Source organism: Canis lupus, chromosome 27 (assembly GCF_003254725.2).
Source record: "Canis lupus dingo isolate Sandy chromosome 27, ASM325472v2, whole genome shotgun sequence".
In the NCBI taxonomy this organism is placed as follows: domain Eukaryota; kingdom Metazoa; phylum Chordata; class Mammalia; order Carnivora; family Canidae; genus Canis; species Canis lupus.
In genome coordinates, this window is record NC_064269.1 from 143261 (window position 1) to 163347 (window position 20087).

The window sequence follows — 20087 nt, forward strand, 5'->3', positions numbered from 1 at the left end:
CTACTGTGGACATTGCTGCTAGAAACATCGGGGTGCAGGTGTCCCGGCGTTTCATTGCATCTGTACCTTTGGGGTAAATCCCCAACAGTGCAATTGCTGGGTGGTAGGGCAGGTCTATTTTTACGTCTTTGAGGAACCTCCACACAGTTTTCCAGAGTGGCTGCACCAGTTCACATTCCCACCAACAGTGCAGGAGGGTTCCCTTTTCTCCACATCCTCTCCAACATTTGTGGTTTCCTGCCTTGTAAATTTTCCCCATTCTCACTGGTGTGAGGTGGTATCTCATCGTGGTTTTGATTTGTATTTCCCTGATGGCAAGTGATGCAGAGCATTTTCTCATGTGCATGTTGGCCATGTCTATGTCTTCCTCTGTGATATTTCTCTTCATGTCTTTTGCCCATTTCATGATTGGATTGTTTTTTTCTTTGGTGTTGATTTTAATAAGTTCTTTATAGATCTTGGAAACTAGCCCTTTATCTGATACGTCATTTGCAAATATCTTCTCCCATTCTGTAGGTTGTCTTTTAGTTTTGTTGACTGTATCCTTTGCTGTGCAAAAGCTTCTTATCTTGATGAAGTCCCAATAGTAATTTTTGCTTTTGTTTCTTTTGCCTTCGTGGATGTATCTTGCAAGGTTACTGTGCCCGAGTTCAGAAAGGGTGTTGCCTGTGTTCTCCTCTAGGATTTTGATGGAATCTTGTCTCACATTTAGATCTTTCATCCATTTTGAGTTTATCTTTCTGTCTGGTGAAAGAGAGTGGTTTAGTTTCATTCTTCTGCATGTGGCTGCCCAATTTTCCCAGCACCATTTATTGAAGAGACTGTCTTTCTTCCAATGGATAGTCTTTCCTCCTTTATCGAATATTAGTTGGCCATAAAGTTCAGGGTCCACTTCTGGGTTCTCTATTCTGTTCCATTGATCTATGTGTCTGTTTTTGTGCCAGTACCACACTGTCTTGATGAACACAGCTTTGTAGTACAACCTGAAATCTGGCATTGTGATGCCCCCAGCTATGGTTTTCTTTTTTAAAATTCCCTTGGCTATTCAGGGTCTTTTCTGATTCCACACAAATCTTAAAATAATTTGTTCTAACTCTCTGAAGAAAGTCCATGGTATTTTGATAGGGATTGCATTAAACGTGTACATTGCCCTGGGTAACATTGACATTTTCACAATATTAATTCTGCCAATCCATGAGCATGGAATATTTTTCCATCTCTTTGTGTCTTCCTCAATTTCTTTCAGAAGTGTTCTATAGTTTTTAGGGTATAGATCCTTTACCTCTTTGGTGAGGTTTATTCCTAGGTATCTTATGCTTTTGGGTGCAATTGTAAATGGGATTGACTCCTTAATTTCTCTTTCTTCAGTCTCATTGTTAGTGTATAGAAATGCCATTGATTTCTGGGCATTGATTTTATATCCTGCCATGCTACCAAATTGCTGTATGAGTTCTAGCAATCTTGGGGTGGAGTCTTTTGGATTTTCTATGTAGAGTATCATGTCATCTGCGAAGAGGGAGAGTTTGACTTCTTCTTTGCCAATTTGAATGCCTTTAATGTCTTTTTGTTGCCTGATTGCTGAGGCTAGGACTTCCAGTACTATGTTGAACAGCAGTGGTGAGAGTGGACATCCCTGTCTTGTTCCTGATCTTAGGGGAAAGGCTCCAAGTGCTTCCCCATTGAGAATGATATTTGCTCTTGGCTTTTCGTAGATGGCTTTTAAGATGTCGAGGAATGTTCCCTCTATCCCTACACTCTGAAGAGTTTTGATAAGAAATGGATGCTGTATTTTGTCAAATGCTTTCTCTGCATCTAATGAGAGGATCATATGGTTCTTGTTTTTTCTCTTGTTGATATGATGATCACATTGATTGTTTTACGGGTGTTGAACCAGCCTTGTGTCCCAGGAATAAATCCTACTTGGTCGTGGTGAATAATTTTCTTAATGTGCTGTTGGATCCTATTGGCTAGTATCTTGTTGAGAATTTTTGCATCCATGTTCATCAGGGATATTGGTCTGTAATTCTTTTTGGTGGGGTCTTTGTCTGGTTTTGGAATTAAGGTGATGCTGGCCTCATAGAACGAATTTGGAAGTACTCCATCTCTTTCTATCTTTCCAAACATATTTAGGAGAATAGGTGTGGTTTCTTCTTTAAACATTTGATAGAATTCCCCTGGGAAGCCATCTGGCCCTGGACTCTTGTGTCTTGAGAGGTTTTTGGTGACTGCTTCAATTTCCTCCCTGGTTATTGGCCTGTTCAGGTTTTCTATTTCTTCCTGTTCCAGTTTTGGTAGTTTGTGGCTTTCCAGGAATGCGTCCATTTCTTCTAGATTGCCTAATTTATTGGCGTATAGTTGTTCATAATATGTTTTTTAAATCGTTTGTATTTCCTTGGTGTTGGTAATGGTCTCTCCTTTCTCACTCATGATTTTATTAATTTGAGTCTCCTCTCTCTTCTTTTTAATAAGGTTGGCTAATGGTTTATCTATCTTATTAATTCTTTCAAAGAACCAACTCCTGGTTCTGTTGATCTGTTCCACAGTTCTTCTGGTCTCAATTTCATTGAGTTCTGCTTGAATTTTAATTAACTCTCTTCTTCTGCTGGGCGTGGGGTCCATCTGCTGTTTTTTCTCTAGCTCCTTTATGTGTAAGGTTAGCTTTTGTATTTGAGTTCTTTGCAGTTTTTGAATGGATGCTTGTATTGCGATGTATTTCCCCCTTAGGACTGCTTTTGCTGCATCCCAAAGATTTTGAACTGTTGTATCTTCATTCTCATTAGTTTCCATGAATCTTTTTAATTCTTCCTTAATTTCCTGGTTGACCCTTTCATCTTTTAGCAGGATGGTCCTTAACCTCCACGTGTTTGAGGTCCTTCCAAGCTTCTTGTTGTGATTTAGTTCTAATTTCAAGGCATTATAGTTTGAGAATATGCAGGGGACGATCCCAAACTTTTGGTATCGGTTCAGACCCGATTTGTGACCCAGTATGTGATTTATTCTGGAGAAAGTTCCATGTGCACTTGAGAAGAATGTGTATTCAGTTGAGTTTGGATGTAACATCTGTAGATATCTGTGAAATCCAACTGGTCCAGTGTATCATTTAAAGCTCTCGTTTCTTTGAAGATGTTGTGCTTAGAAGACCTATCGAGGGTAGAAAGAGCTAGATTGAAGTCACCAAGTATAAGTGTGTTATTACCTAAGTATTTCTTCACTATGGTTGTTAATTGGTTTAAATATTTGGCAGCTCCCATATTCGGGGCATATATATTCAGGATTGTTAATTCCTCTTGTTGGATAGATCCTTTAAGTATGAGATAGTGTCCCTCTTCATCTCTCACTACAGTCCTCAGGGTAAATTTTAGTTTATCTGATATAAGGATGGCTACCCCTGCTTTCTTTTGAGGACCATTTGAATGGTAAATGGTTCTACAACCTTTTATTTTCAGGCTGTAGGTGTCCTTCTGTCTAAAATGAGTCTCTTGTAGACAGCAAATAGATGGGTCCTGCTTTTTTATCCAGTCTGAAACCCTGCGCCTTTTGATGGGGTCATTAAGCCCGTTCACGTTCAGAGTTACTATTATGAGATATGAGTTTAGTGTCATCATGATATCTATTCAGTCCTTCTTTTTGTGGATTGTTCCACTGAACTTCTTCTTAAAGGGGAATTTTAAGAGTCCCCCTTAAAATTTCTTGCAGAGCTGGTTTGGAGGTCACATATTCTTTCAGTTCCTGCCTGTCTTGGAAGCTCTTTATCTCTCCTTCCATTTTGAATGAGAGCCTTGCTGGATAAAGTATTCTTGGTTGCATGTTCTTCTCATTTAGGACCCTGAATATATCCTGCCAGCCCTTTCTGGCCTGCCAGGTCTCTGTGGAGACGTCTACTGTTACCCTAATACTCCTCCCCATAAAAGTCAGGGATTTCTTGTCTCTTGCTGCTTTAAGGATCTTCTCTCTTTGGAATTTGCAAGCTTCACTATTAAATGTCGAGGTGTTGAAGGGTTTTTATTGATTTTAGGGGGGGAATCTCTCTATTTCCTGGATCTGAATGCCTGTTTCCCTTCCCAGATTAGGAAAGTTTTCAGCTAGGATTTGTTCAAATACATATTCTGGCCCTCTGTCCCTTTCGGCGCCCTCGGGAACCCCAATTAAACGTAGGTTTTTCTTCCTCAGGCTGTCGTTAATTTCCCTTAATCTAACCTCATGGTCTTTTAATTGTCTCTTTTTTCCTCCATTTCCTTCTTTGCTATCAACTTGTCTTCTATGTCACTCACTCGTTCTTCCACCTCGTTAACCCTCGTCATTAGGACTTAGTTTGGATTGCATCTCATTCAATTGATTTTTAATTTCTGCTTGATTGGATCTAAATTCTGCAGGCATGAAGTCTCTTGAGTCCTTTATGCTTTTTTCTAGAGCCACCAGTAGCTGTATGATAGTGCTTCTGAATTGGCTTTCTGACATTGAATTGTAATCCAGATTTTGTAACTGTATGGGAGAGAGGACTGTTTCTGATTCTTTCTTTTGAGGTGAGGTTTTCCTTCTAGTCATTTTGCTCAGTGCAGAATGGCCAAAAACAAGTTGTACTTGATAGAAGCGCGAACTCTTCTCACTGTAGTGTTCCAGCTGGTCTCTAAATCTCAGGCCGAATTCGTAGATTTTCAGGATGATTTGAAGGTTATCTAGGTAATTTGGTGGAGACAGGTGATTTGGGGACCCTACTCTTCTGCCATCTTGCCCCTCCTTCCCCTTTATTTTTTTTTAAGAGTACTTCATACTATGTTCCTTAGTGGGTTTTCCAATTTACATTTCCACAAACAGTGCACAACAGTTCCTTTTTTTCTACATCTTTTCCACTGTTATCTCTTGTCTTTTTTGATGCCAGTCACTTCAAGAAGTCCAAGGGGATATTTCACTGTGGCTTTAATTTGCGTTTTCCTGATGATTAGTGGCTTTGAGCACCCTTTCTCATACCTCTTGGGCATTTGAATATCTTTTTTGGAAAAATCTATTCAGATCATCTGCCTATTTTTAAACTAGATTATTTGGGGGTTTAGGCTATTGAGTTGTATGAGTTCTTTATATATTTTGGTTATTAATCCCTTGTCAGGTATATAATTTGCAAATATAGTCTCCCATTCCATAGATTGTTTTGCATTTTGCTGGTTGTTTCTTTTGCTGTGCAGAAGCTTTTCAGGTTGATGCAGTCTCACTTGTTTATTATTTATTTTATTACTTTTGCTTAAGGTATTACATCCAAAATCATTGCTAAGACCCATGTCAAGAATTATTTTCCCTGTTTTCTTCTGAGAGTTTTATGGTTTCAGGTCTAACAGTTAAGTGTTTAATTTGAGTTAATTTTTGTGAGTGGCATAAGATAAGGGCCTAGTTTCATTCTTTTATGTGTGAATATCCAATTTTCCTAGCACAATTTATTGAAATGACCGTCTTTTCTCCCTTCTCAAGTATTACTTGATGTATATGCATCTAGGTTTCAAAAAGTAAGATTACTGTTTTTTCTACCACATGTTTGCTTTTGTTTTCCTCATGTATGGTTTTTGTTCAATTAAAATTTTAAAAATTGATTAAACAAATTATCAATTTTTTCTATCAAATATTTCTACCCAAATTTATCAATGGTTGTAGATAGAGAAAATACATCCAACAAATCTGAAAATTAATATTATAACTTTTAAGGCTATATCCAAGGACTTGTTTTGTTTTTTAAAGATTTTATTTATTTGAGAGAGAGAGCATGATAGAGAGCCTGAAGGGTGGGGACAGAGGGAGAGAGAGGGAAAGAGAGAGGGAGACTCCACACTGAGCAGGGTGTCCGGTGCAGAGCTTGATCCCAGACCCTGGGACCATGACCTGAGCTGAAGGCAGATGTTTAACCAACTAAGTCACCAAGGTATCCTCAAAGGCCCATTTAAAATTATTTCTGCACCATCTCCAGATGACCTTGAAACACACATAAGGTCATTACCAACTAATTTATGATGAAGAGGGATTTCTGTCTCTATATATCAATATATCCCATATATACATATGCATGTGTAATTTGTTTCTTCTAGATTTAGAATGTTCCTTTCATAATGTGTCTGTGTGAGCCATTTTGCTGGAACTTACAAATTAATTCAGTCAAATGACATTTGTTTATTTCTTTTCTGATTTATTTTTTTTATCCAGTAGACTTGTTCATTGAAAAAAAAATTAAAAAATAAAATAAAAAAGAAACAAAAACAGAAAACCAAAAAAACTGAAATTGATTTTTCATGATTTACACAGGAAAAATATTGAAAAGATGTTGAGAAGTATACCACGTATAAAATGGAAAGGAAACACAAAGATAAGCAGCAGTCAGGGCCACAGTGAAAATCTAAATTAATACTCCAGATTTAGTTGTGTAGACACATTGGTGTGACCACAGTGAAAACGTGGATGCCACAGTTTAATTTTGCACTACCAGTACTAGACTCTGGGGACGGCCATCGCCACTGCAGTCTCCTCTGCCCTTGGACACCGGGAACCACTGGCTTCTGTGAGCCCCACTGTCCCCATTTCTTTGCATCCTTAAATCAGTATTTAAAATCTGATTAGTTGAGCTTAGCTTACAAATTTGCAAACGAGCTCTAAGGGAGTCTGGTAAAATATATATCCGGACTTCACTTCTCCATGGGAAATGGTTTTTGCCTTCCCTAAGACTCAAAATGAGGAGTCCAGAGGCTAAGTGGTCAGTAAATCATCACTGCTCCCTCCTTTCCAAATATACTGAATTGTAGTAGCACAATGAAAACTCACATGACTTTGCCACAAGCCTGTGGCATAGATGATGGTTCATGGGGAATAAATAGTTACTGATTATTGGATCTGGAATTCAAAATTGTGATTATCTGACTACCAAGTATGTAAGTTTCATTCCATAATGAATCAGCATTTTAAGTATATTTTATCCTCTCTACAACCTAAATATCACGCACTCACTATCAATATTATTTTATAAGAGTTTATAAATGTGAATGTATGGTCATTTTATAGCATTGATTTTAACAATTGAGAATTTTGCTTTGTCAACTCATTATATAATTGTATTTTTACTAATTGCTCTTAAGTTTTGTCTCCTAACCAAAATAAAAGTCTCTTGGGGCAGGGTTATTTCCTGATGTTAAATATAAATATAAACCAATGTTACACATTGGATTGGATTCACTAATTTGACTTGACTGCCATTGAAATAGAGCAAAGATAGGCTTTTTAAGCTACATTGAAATGTCAACCATGTTGACTGCTCTTCTTACCTCAGCTCTCATACATGTGACAGGATTGGATAATATGTAAAGTAACTGATCTAACCAATTCTTATCTTAGGGATACCGGGGTTGGCCGTTGAGGATATCCTCTGACACTTAAACTTACAGATATTTGGAGGACATACAACCTGAAATGTTTCTAAATAACAGTAGAGGCACATATAGGGCAGTGATTTGTGGAATTGTAAACTTAAGAAAAACTCCTTACAGAATGTTTTTTGCACGATAACTGAAAAAAATCAATCATATCATCATTAAAAAAGTGATGAAAATATTTGTCCATAGAAAATTCTGGAATTGCTGTTAAGTGATGAAAAATCTTAGCATTTTTGTGTGTGAACAACTCATCCAATGTGTCCTTTTAATCATCTCTCCAGATATAATGATGACTCCATTAATTAGCTTTTGGAACTCTAACAAAAAAATCAATTTGTAAATTAAGGATGACAGGCTTAAAAAGTCTCCTCAAGGGTTTTGTGGCTCTGTGGCTTATATTAATTTAAATAAAACTATATGAAACATCATAATTGTATTTTAAATTCCCTGCAAAAAGCCATGGGATATAAATCACACAAAATATGCAATAAGTGAATGCCTTATAAAAATTTTTGCTTACATCTTACAAGAAGAAATTAATTTTACATTTCACTCAAAACATAATACATGCATAGCTAAAACATACTTTTTCATATGTGGGATCCAATTTATATTTTCTCTCTCTTTTTAATGGTTTTATTTATTTATTCATGAAAGACAGAGAGAGAGAGAGACAGAAGGAGAGAGAGAGACACACACAGAGGGAGAAGCAGGCTCCATGCAGCGGCCTGATATGGGACTCGATCCCAGACCCCAAGATCACAGCCTGAGTCAAAGGCAGACACTCAACTGCTGAGCCCCCAGATGTCCCTATATTTTCTCTTATTCTAACAATAATACTATGAGACACTCAGATAGGGTTTACTATGAATCAGATGCTCCCATAAACTCTTTTCATAAGTTGTTATGTTAATCTATTCTTGATTTTATTATGCTAGCTTATTAAACACATACATATACACTACTAAACTGATTTTATAATCTCACAGTCTACTCATGAGTCACATTCAAATAGTAGGAAACCAAGGGTACTTGAGTGGCTCAGTCAGTCAAGTGTCTACCCTTGATTTTGGCTCAGGTCATGATCTGAGTGTTGTGGGATCAAGGCCGATGTTGGGCTCCACTCTTAGTGGGGAGTCTTCTTGAGATTCTCTCCCTCTCCCTTTACCCCTCCCACTGCACTATATTGCTCTCAAATAAATGAATATTTTTTTAAAAAAGAAAACTATTGTAACAGTCTTACCAGATGATCACTGAACTTAGCAACATTAATTTGGAGTATGTGAGTTAGGTTTAAACAATTAAAAAGCCACTGAAGGAGAAAGATTTAAAGGAACCGACATTCCCTATCCCAAACTCCCATTATACTCAATGGATACATACCTCAGGAAATTACAATTAAATTAAAAGTCATCACAAGTTGCAAATTTGTGATGATTTTAAATTTTTCTGGGATACTGAACAAGAATGATAGAGGGTAGTTTCTGCTTAAAGAAAAATCTGTATGATTAAGAAAAGCATTGGCTAATGAAGACTTAGAGCAACAGATAGTATCAGGCATAAATTGCATATTCAAAGCCAATATATCTTTATGAGTGTGGAAATATGAAATTTTCCCAAATTACATTTGACTCGGTTTCCTTTTGTCTTCTTAGTTGAATTAAGAATTAAGATATTAATTTAAGATATTTATGGCCTTAAAGGCAAAATCACCACATATAAGTGGTGTTTTATCAGGATGAAAATATCCTGATATTTTTAAGAAGTCAACATATTGAATTTCAAATGCAGAAAGGTCTGAATTTGAATTTTTGTGGTTACCTCTCAAAACTCTTTGCCCTGTAAAGATACTTAAACTTTCTGGTCCTAATTCATCTTCTATGAGAAATAATGTATAATAGGATCTACCTTTTGGGTTGTTGCAAGGCCATTTATGAAAGACTGTGCCTTGATAGATCACATTGGTTATTATTATCACTACTCTTGCTTTCATTATAGTGGCAAGCAAGTATCTCTTGTTTAAATTCTAAGAAGTAATAGCTAATTAATAAAAATTAATATAGGAGCCTGAGTGGCTCAGTCAGTTGAGTGTAGGACTCTTGGTTTTTGCTCAAGTCATGATCTCAGGGTCATGAGATTGAGCCCTGTGTTGGGCTCTGTGCTCAACGTGGAGTCTGTTTGAGATTCGCTCTCCCTCACCCTTCTCCCATTCTCTCTCTCAAATAATCCTAAAAAAATAAAATAAAAATTAATAGATGATTAAGCCAATAACCAAAGCAGTCCAGAACCATGTCATCAAATAGTTAATACGAAGGTAATCTTATTATATAACCTCATTTAAAACAGCAACCCATATAAAGAATCTGAACCATGAATTCTTGGCAACTACAAGTTTCCACTTTTCAATACATCTTTTAAAAAGTTACTTAAGGGATCCCTGGGTGGCTCAGTGGTTTGGTGCCTGCCTTTGGCCCAGGGCGCGATCCTGGGGTCCCGGGATCGAGTCCCACATCGGGCTCCTTGCAGGGAGCCTGCTTCTCCCTCTGCCTGTGTCTCTGCCTCTCTCTCTCTCTCTCTCTCTCTGTGTGTGTGTGTGTGCCTACCATGAATAAATAAATAAATAAATAAATAAATAAATCTTTAAAAAAATAAAAAATAAATAAAAAGTTAATACACATTACAAGATTATATTTGCATCATATTGCAGAATATATAGGGGCTTGTGGGTGAATATTTTCATTTATGCTTCATAACTTTTCTATTCTTATCTGTGCCCCACAAAGCTGACCTTCATCTACTGCTTTGACAGCAATTCTTGCCATCTCTCTCAGATTTGGTTTGATGAAGGACAGGCATCAGCAGATTTGAGCGAGTCAGAATAAATTAAGGCTGGGGTGGCTGCCTTCTTCTACTAAAGAACAGAGCCTCTCTTGGCTGGCTTTTACTTATAGTTGTAGCATCGTCCAAGTTCCAGGTCTTACTTCTTCCCCTTGCCTCTTCAGATCAAGACATGTGGAATTTCCATCATATGAGCTGTGGGACAATTAACTATATTTGCCCCCCCAACTCCCCAATTCATAAATACCCCCCTCATAAAGATTGTCTCAATTATCCTAAGAATACGATCTGTCTTTTGCTGGGACTCTGACTGATACCCTGAGACCCACCCCTCACAGTAAGTGCCACTAAAAAACTCAGAGCGAATCTTGCACTCCTTTTAAGCTTTTGTCTGTGGGTTCTGTTGTCCCTACTTTGTTTAGAAACATTCTATGCAATAGAAGTCAAAACGCATCTAACTTCAAGACTTTTCGGGTAACTGTCCTCTTGACTGCCCCCTTCACTTCATTGTTCCTTAGGCTGTAGATGATGGGGTTTAACATAGGAGTGATGACAGTGTAGGACAATGACACTAGCTTCTTGCTCTCTGGGGACTGGTTGGATTTGGGTCGCAGGTAGGTCAAGCTGGCTGTTCCATAGAAAAGGGATACCACAATGAGGTGTGATGAACAAGTGGAGAATGCCTTCTGACGACCGGTAGCAGAGGGCATCTTCAGGATGGTTATGATAATGCGGGTGTAGGAGACCAAAATGAGGGAAAAGGGAAACATGATAAACAGTAGTGTGGAAGCAAGTGCTTGCATTTCATACATGGTTGTATCTTGAGTGACTAGTTTCAGCACTGGGGGACCATCACAAAAAAAGTGGTCTATGGTATTTGGTCCACAGAAAGGAAGGGCCATCAACCAAGCTGTTTGTAGCATAGAGACAGGAACCCCAGACATCCAAGAGCCGACAGCCATCCATAAACATAGGGACCTATTCATTATGACTGAATAACGGAGAGGGTTACCAATGGCCACAAAGCGATCATATGCCATCATAGACAGGAGAAAACATTCGGAGCTGCCGAAGAAAAAGAAAAAGTACATCTGGATACCACAGCCCACAAAAGAGATGATCTTCCTTAGGGACACTAGATCCACCAGCATCTTCGGCACCATGACCAAGGTAAAACAGACTTCAAGAAGTGATAGGTTTCGGAGAAAGAAGTACATGGGTGTTTGAAGAGCAGGATCCACACTGGTAACTGTGATAATAAGGAAATTGCCCAACAAAGTGACTGTATAGATGATGAGGAACAAAATAAAGAGGGAAACTTGCATCTCAGGGTTATTTGTAAAACCGAGAAGAACAAATTCAGTGACTCTGGTGTGATTTTCACAAATCATATTTTAGAATCGTTTCCCTGTAAGAATAAAAGTATGTGCATCAAAAGATACCATTTAAATATAGAAACAACTTAAAAAATATCAATAAAGGCCATTAAGTGTGTCTCTGTGCTCATGTGTCTCACCATTCTATTTCTCTGAAACAGAAAGAATGTGTAAAATAAGATACAATTAAGGAAAAAATATTTTGCATGAATCTTACTAATGCTTATCACCTAGGTGCGGTTTTTGTCTGGTCAGTGGTCATAGCGTGCAGCTCATATTTTTCATCAGAGACATGCTATTATCATTAAGTAGAAGTAGCTTAGATAGGTCATCATTATGATAGAATCATCTACCACTTTTTAAAAAATATAAAGTAAGTCCAGGGTACAAAAAGATAAATTATGGGCTAGTTTTATTTTTCTAATCTTTTATAATATTAATGACACATTTCTCCTGAATGGAGTGTGTTCCACATCATCATTCACTATGTACATACACATACACCTGCATATACATATATGAGATCAGTAAATAAACAGAAGTAAAAAATAAATATAACATATACTTTTGATTTTGCTGCTTTTCTGTAATCTTCATGGGACTGGTAATTTATGTGATTTAAAATTTTTTTATTTTATTTAAAATCAATTAACATTTAATGTATTATTAGTTTCAGAGGTAGAGTGATTCATCAGTTGTATGTGATTTTTTATATTGTCTCTTGAATCATAATTTGACTTCACTGGGCCCCTATTTCTTATTATGCACATAGTAGAGTCATATTATTCGAGTTGTGGGAAGCAGAATTATTTTGATGGATGGGAATGGAAATGAGTGTTGGAAGGAAGACTTCTGTATTGAACGTCATAATCACTGAGTAGTAAAAAAACACCGTATTCTGACTGAATATGGTATTCAATAGAGAAGTCCTCCTTCCAACACTCATTTCAGTCCTCATCCGTCAAAACAGTCCTGCCTCCCGCTGAGCTGTGACTTTGATCAATCATCATTTACCAAGTAATGATGGAGTGCAGGATGTTGGACATGGTTCAGCAAAAGACCACAAGGGAAAGCAAAATAGAGTTTATTACTCGCTGGATGTGGAGGAGAACACAGCCCGCTCAAGACCACATGGGGAAGTCAACACTCAGGGCAGGCAGAGGGACTGGAACAGGTGCTGACGGCACATGCTTTTATTAGGGCTCAAGGGTGGAGTACTTCAGAGTTCCCTGGCTGATGCCAGATTGGTCAATTTAAGCCAAAAAGAACAGGATTTCTATATGCTTCCCAGTAGTTTTAGCTAAGGGTGTAGAAGAAGGACCTGGAAGATAAGGGAGCTTATTATTCATTACAAGGCCCATGGGGGGTGGTGTTTGTAGCCAGAACTTACATTTACTTATGACTCTGTGGGCTGTTGTCCAGGATGTACACTTGAAGGAAGGGTTAATGTCGGCTCAAGGTCCCTCAGGCATCGTGGCGACCCCAGATGGATGCCAAGTCAGCAGCTTTATGAAGTGGTTTAGCCGAACTCTCAACAGTGGTCAATCACTTCCAAAACTGCATGGTCAGAAGTGAGACTCAGTCACTATTGTATGTCCACTAAAAATCTAGTTGTCAAAGTACCGACTCAATTATTTTGAACTCAAGCGTTATATCTTATTTAGAGTAAAATATTTTGGCTGAAAGAAGAATTATAAAAATACTTTCTGTAAAAATTTTACTTGGCAATAGCATATCAAACATTAGTCATCCCCAAAAACAGTTATTCATGATGCTACATGGAAGCTGAGATGAGCAATGTTTCTTTTTTTTTTCCAAATATTGGAGTTAGGTGAATATTGGACCTATTAGTTCACAATACATATTTCAAGTTTAATGTAGAAGAAAGTTTAACTACTTCACTTTAGAGTAAAATTGTCTTTAAAATGGGTTTCCCCTCCCTGAGTAAGGTGTGGGGAACTCAGAGCCTATTTGTCCATTCTGAAACAAGTAGCTCAATCAAAGAATTCGGTTTTAATTCCACCCCAAACATATGTACCTTTGATAGTATCTCACCTGCGTTTTTTGCTTTCTGTAAGTTCTGGGCCAATTCCTCAATAGCATAAGGAAAGGAGCTCTGGTGACCCGACAGCTATCCATTCCTCTAGAAGTCCCAGGACAATAGGTAACAGATGTTACAGTGACTGTGCCCATTACTCTCTCACCATAATTGCAAAACCTACTTCAATACCATGCTCATCCTCAGTAATAGCAACAACATTATTGCTGGCACATTTAGCAAAACTAAAAAAAACTTGTATTACCATGCTTACCAGTATTTTGCAACAACTCTAAACTTGTTATGGCTCTAAAAATACTCCACTTTTTTGTCTTGAAAAAAAAAAAGAATATGAGTTGATGAAGGTATCACTATTTCATGATATTCATTCATTTATATTTATTATGTTACGATATTTAGTGTAAGCCTAAAGGGCCCACACCATCACTGTCTCTCAGAATTCTAATACGGATACGGCAGAGAGCAAGGCTAGATTGGCTAAACTTTGAGAGGTCAGGGTCTACAGTGTACCATTCATGGTCTCTAATATAAAATATGAACAAGGCTGTCCAAGAAAATTGTCAGTTTCTTGATTTCTTGATAATTAATGTACCCTTTTCACCTTGCCTGAGCACATTACATTGCATATATCCTCTTAAAAAAAAAGATCCATCAGCAATGATTTCAGTCACTACCCCCGATTTATATGAATATCTGTTTTCTTTAATTTGCAAACAGTGACTGAGTTGCCATTATTACTATGTAGCTCTAGAGAATATACTATTTTACTTGTTGCATGGCATTTTGATAATTTAATGCCATTTCCTTATGTCTACTAATGTAGTTGGCTCTGTCTAATGAGGCTAAAGAGCTGCTTCACTTACTAAGCAGGTCAACCTTAAGTGTTTCTGAAGAAATAGTCTTTACCTTTCCTTCTGGCCAGCTTTCTCACAAATACATGTTTTCTTTTTTAAAAAAAAGTTAATTACGATTCAATGCAATTACATCATCAGTATTTGGAATACAAGCCAACACTCTTATCGTTATTAAATTTCTCTAACTGGAACAGGGCAACACAAAATAAATCTGTAAACTGGAGAACAAATGAACCCAGTATCAGTATTGAAATACTTTATATGGTTCTAATCCACAGCATTCCTTCAGTACACAACTCTCATTTTTCCCTTAATACTCTTTTCTTGGGCAGCCCGGGGGGCTCGGTGATTTAGCGCTGCCTTCAGCCCAGGGCGTGACCCCAGGGTCCCAGGATCAAGTCCCACGTCGGGCTCTCTGCATGGAGCCTGCTTCTCCCTCTGCCTGGGTCTCTGCCTCTCTCTCTGTCTTTCATGAATAAATAAATAAAAACTGTAAAAAAAAAAAATACTCTTTTCTTTAGCATTCTATAGCCGAGAGAAAACAAAGGCCCGATTACTTTTTGTTTTCTTTACTTTAATAAAGCATAAACTCACTCCTTTTTCCAAAAATAAAGTCCCATATTTACTTTTCTTAAAATGTTTTTATTACACACAGATATCCAGAAAAACTAGCTTTTTTTCTTAAAAATTGGGAATGAAATAAGCCATAAAGAATATTGTGATCTATCTTACCAAATAAAACCCCATATTTCTTCTTTAACTAGAAACAATGATATTTTTAAAGATAAGTAATTCTGTTGACTAGTTCAAATCTTCAGAATTCAGCAAATACGAGAGTGCCAGGGTGGCTCAGTCAGTTAAGTATCTGCCTTCAGCTTAGGTCACGATCTCGGGGTCCTGGGATTGAGCCCCATGTAGGGATCTGTTCAAAAGGGAGTCTGCTTCTCTCTCTCTCTCTCTCTCTCGTAAATAAATAAAATCTTTAAGAAAATTAAGCAATTACCTTAGGCAGACTAACCTACTTTGCATTGGCACTAAATGGTTGATATATTTTAGTGGTAATATTTAAAATGTGACTGGCCTTGGGGAAATGATCCCAGGGACATTTGAAGGAACTACTGTTAATTAAACAATCCTTTTATCTCATAGGGGAGAATACAGAATTTTCATGGAACTGTTTATATTTTCCTTATGTTATAATGACTGCAATTCAATATGTATTTCTCAATAATAGAAAATTTGTGGTGGGTCTGTTGAGCACACTGGTCAAATCCCTCAGGATTATAATTATTAATATGCCAAGACTATGTGAGGAACAGGATTTTAATTTTCCCCATAAGATTTTTGTATTTTTTGTGGAATAGATTTTGGTCCAATACTGATAAAAGATATTTATACCATGTCCTTAAAACTTGCATACTTTTTAAATTTCAATTTTTATTTCATTTTTAAATCTTATTTTAATCATAAATTTTCCTAATAATCTTTTTCAAATGATTAAACACATCAAGTGAAGCTAATAATCAGCATGTATTTTATTGTCTTAAATTCTAAATAGCTTAGCTGTTAAAAACATAGTTTGGCTGTTGGTTTATTTTAATAGAAGAACATTGTAAACAGTACCAAGATTCACATACTGTTCCATGGAAGCAGTAGCTTGTAGTCTCTAACATGGTTAATGCCATAAGGAAGTAAGTAAGTCTTCTTCTTTTTTTTCAATACCAGGAATGTTTTATCCTTAGAATTTCTAAGACTTCATTATCAATATGAAATATTTATTAAACATTTTTTTTTAGTTTCAGGGATAGAATTTAGTGATTCATCAGTTGCATATAACACCCAGTGCTCATTACATCAAGTACTTCCTTAAAGCCCATCACCCAGTCACCCCGTCCTCCATCCACCTCCCCTCCAACAACCTACAGTTTGTTTCCTATAGGGAAGAATCTATTATGGTCTCTCTCCCTCTCTGATTTTGTCTTATTTTATTTTTCTTTCCCTTCTCCTATGTTCATTTGTTTTTTTTTTTCTTAAATTCCACATATGACTGAAATCATATGATATTTGTCTTATATTTGATCTATCTTAATTCATACCTGTACCAAATAAGTAACCATGCATCATATAAAGGATATAGTTAGAAGTTGGCTAAGAAAATCAGTGGAAAATGGTGCATTACTAAATTTATGCATCAGGCTTTTGTTGGTTTTTTTTTAATGTTATTTATTTATTTAGTTTTAAATTTAATTTTATTTAAATTCAATTTGCCAAATATAGTATAACACCCAGTGCTCATCTCATCACATGCCCTCCTTAATGCCCATTACTCAGTTACCCTATCCTCCCACCTACCTCCCCTTCTGCAACCCTTTGTTTCCCAGAGTTAGGAGTCTCTCATGGTTTGTCTTCCTCTCTAATTTTTCCCACTTAGTTTCCCCCTTCTTTTATCATCCCTTTCACTATTTCTTATATTCCACATACAAGTGAAACCATATCTGATTGTTGTCTTTCTATGATTGACTTACTTCACTCAGCATAATACCCTCCAGTTCCATCCACATCAATGTAAATGGTAGGTATTCATTCTTTCTGATGGGTGAATAATATTCCATTGTATAAATAGACCACATCTTATTATATTTAATGATTTATTTATTTATTTGAGAGACAGAGAGGGAGAGAAAAAGGGAGGGGCATCATGCTGAGCATGACCCTGAGATCATGACCTGAGCCAAAGTCAAGAATTGGATGCTTAACCCACTTAACCCACTTAACTCACTTTATTTTTTATTTTTTATTTTTTTGCCATTATACTCTTTATTAGTCTGGGTAGATTGCTCTCCACTTGCTCTCACTCCTCCCAAACATACTCACCATACTTCCAATACTCTATTTATCACCATTCTCAATTTTATGTTCAAGATATATTTGTTGAAACCATACTAAATTACCATAGCTTTCGTAACTGGGAAGAACTATGAAATAAATGCTGACGTCTGAGTGCCTACTCTATGCTAAGCATGGTTTTTGGCATTTCACACACATTAACATAATTATCAAGACAAACGTAACAGGTATTTGCCTACCTTAGTAGATGGGGAGACAGAGACAGAGAGAATGAGTAACATGCCCTAGTTCTATGTTTGAATCCTGGGCTTGAGCCGCCAGGAGCCCCTCTTTAAAAATAAATAAATAAATAAATAAATAAATAAATAAATAAATAAATATTTTATAAGATCTCAATAAGAAAACTGAAAATCAGCTTGTCCAACCATATGGTGAATTTCAATGGAATTCTTTCTAAATTATCTGTTCCTAAATGAGTAACACTGTCTCAACGCAAACAAAATTCAGGTAAAATACACTATGTAGGCTCATCGTATGTGTCCAAATGCCACTCTACAATAGTTTAACTTCTTACCAATTTTTTAAAGTCACATTGTACACTGCATTCCCTGAGTATATACTACTGCCATCTTGTGGATAGTTCATCATACTATTTTGACCAAAATTTTTCCAGTAATTTGCCTGAAAACAAATCAATGTTTTTTTTCCTATAGATTTTTTTGTTCACCTATGAAGCGGCAGGCACTGTGCTAAGTAACAGTTTGAAAGTTAAACAGAGATTCCCATTTCAAAAAATTACATAGTAATTCTCATTTGATGAAATTCATTTTGAAAGTGTGAAGAATGAAGATATGTGAACAAGAAAGAGTGTCTAGTACCTCTTAAATAAAGTTAAAATATGACCTTACTTTTGTCTAGGATTTGATACATAGATTTCAATTTCAAGGACGCTTGGGTGGCTCAGCGGTTGACTGCCTTTGGCTCAGGGTGTGATTCTGGAGACACGGGATCGAGTCCCACATCAGGCTCCCTGCATGGAGCCTGCTTCTCCCTCTGCCTGTGTCTCTGCCTCTCTCTGTGTGTCTCTCATAAATAAATAAATAAATAAATAAATAAATAAATAAATAAATAAAACCTTTAAAAAAAGATTTTGATTTCAGATTTTAATGTATGACTCAATTCAGAGAATATCAAGCTCTTAGAAGACGACAAACACAAACTCATCTAAAAGTGCTGTGTAAATTTGAAACTTATGTAAACACTAAAGGTGTGTAAAATACTATTTGTGTCCTTTAAACTGAGGAATATATCTTTTACTTTTTTTTTTTAAATTTGAGTATAGTTGACATACAAGCTTTATTTTTTTAAGTAAACTCCTCCCAACCTGGGATTTGAACTCATGAACCTGTCACGAGTAGTAAGAGTAGCATTCCAAGAGTCATTTCTAAGGATTCGCATGATTAGATTGAGCTAACTCAGATTGCTCGGAATAATCTCTCCATCTTAAAGTCCCTAGCATTTTTATACCTACAAAATGACTTTTTTCCATATAAGGTGACATATTCACAGATTTTGAGTATTAGAGTATGGACATCTTTGGGGAGCCATTATTCTTCCTGACATATTGATTTGTCAAAAAGTAATCCAGAATTCATAAAATTTCTAATTAAAGTGCATTGAGAATTATTTTTAATAACATCAAAAAATAATGACTTAACTATTCATCCCTAGAATTAAAAAGAAAACTAGCAAATTAAATCAAATGAAAACAGAAGGAAATAACCTACAAAGAAAACATCAGAGATTAATGAAACAAAATATATGTACAGAGGAGCGTATTAGTGGAGCCAACAGCGATTCTTGGAAAAGAATTAAAATTTGGTAGTACTCTGCCAAGATATACTCAGAAAATAAACTGAATAATATTCTAAAAAGCATAATGAATAATACATTACAAAAATAAATAATGAATAATACATTACAAAAATAAATAATAAATAAGTGGTATCTCCCTTCAGGTAATCCAGTAAAAGAAGAATAAACATCAAATAAACATAACAATGTAGATGAATAAAATTTTAAAACCCTAAGGAAAAAAATATAATTTTCTGAGGCTGATTCCAGAAGAAATAGATAACTGGTCCAGACAAACAGTTTTTAAAGAATGAATCAGGTGGTTCAGTCAGTTAAGCATTTGCCTTCGGCTTGAGTCATGACCCCGGGGTCCTGGAATCAAGCCCGGTGCTGGGCTCCTGGCTCGGTAGGGAGGTGTTTCTCCCTCTCCTTCTGCTCCTCCCTTCCAGTGCTCGGTCTCTCTCTCTCTGTCTCTCTTTAAATAAATAAATAAATAAATAAATAAATAAATAAATAAACAAACAAACAAATAATAAATCTTCAAGAAAAAAAAATGAATCAGTAGTCTAAAGACTTCCCCTTCAAATTATAGAACCAGATGTCTTCACCAGAAAATTCTACCAAACAATTGAAAACAAATACATACACACAATCAAGTCTTTCACAAACTGTTTTTGTGTGTAAATAACAGAAGAGATGTTAATATTCCAAAATTATTGTATAATCGAATCACTATTGACACCTAATTGCAATAAATTCTCTAGTAGGAAGGGATATTACCAATTTTATTATTGAACATCAGTGTAAAAACCCCAAATTAGGTGTCAGGAGAAATAATTCAGTAATGCATGAAAATGAT

General features: G+C 36.4%; 2 protein-coding genes across 5 annotated transcripts in view; both read right to left on the bottom strand.

Annotated features, from left to right (window-relative positions):
- The window catches only part of LOC112667130 (olfactory receptor 6C4-like), a 158681-nt gene that overhangs the window by 9462 nt on the left and 129132 nt on the right, over nucleotides 1-20087 (bottom strand). For 3 of the 4 annotated variants that reach the window (XM_049102606.1, XM_025458646.2, XM_025458645.2), the window contains exon 2: nucleotides 13005-13171. The gene's annotated coding sequence lies outside the window, so the exon portion shown is untranslated. Of the gene's footprint in view, nucleotides 1-13004; nucleotides 13172-13926; nucleotides 13985-20087 lie in introns of all 4 variants that reach the window. The other variant, XM_025458644.2, reaches the window with a different exon arrangement.
- LOC112667133 (olfactory receptor 10A7) lies at nucleotides 10682-11629 on the bottom strand. Its single transcript, XM_025458648.2, has one exon. The coding sequence runs from the start codon at nucleotides 11627-11629 to the stop codon at nucleotides 10682-10684; it is 948 nt and encodes a 315-aa protein (XP_025314433.1).

Bases quoted from the DNA above. Each gene is read 5' to 3' on its own strand.
- LOC112667133 (XM_025458648.2), bottom strand. From the start codon at position 11,629: ATGATTTGTGAAAATCACACCAGAGTCACTGAATTTGTTCTTCTCGGT.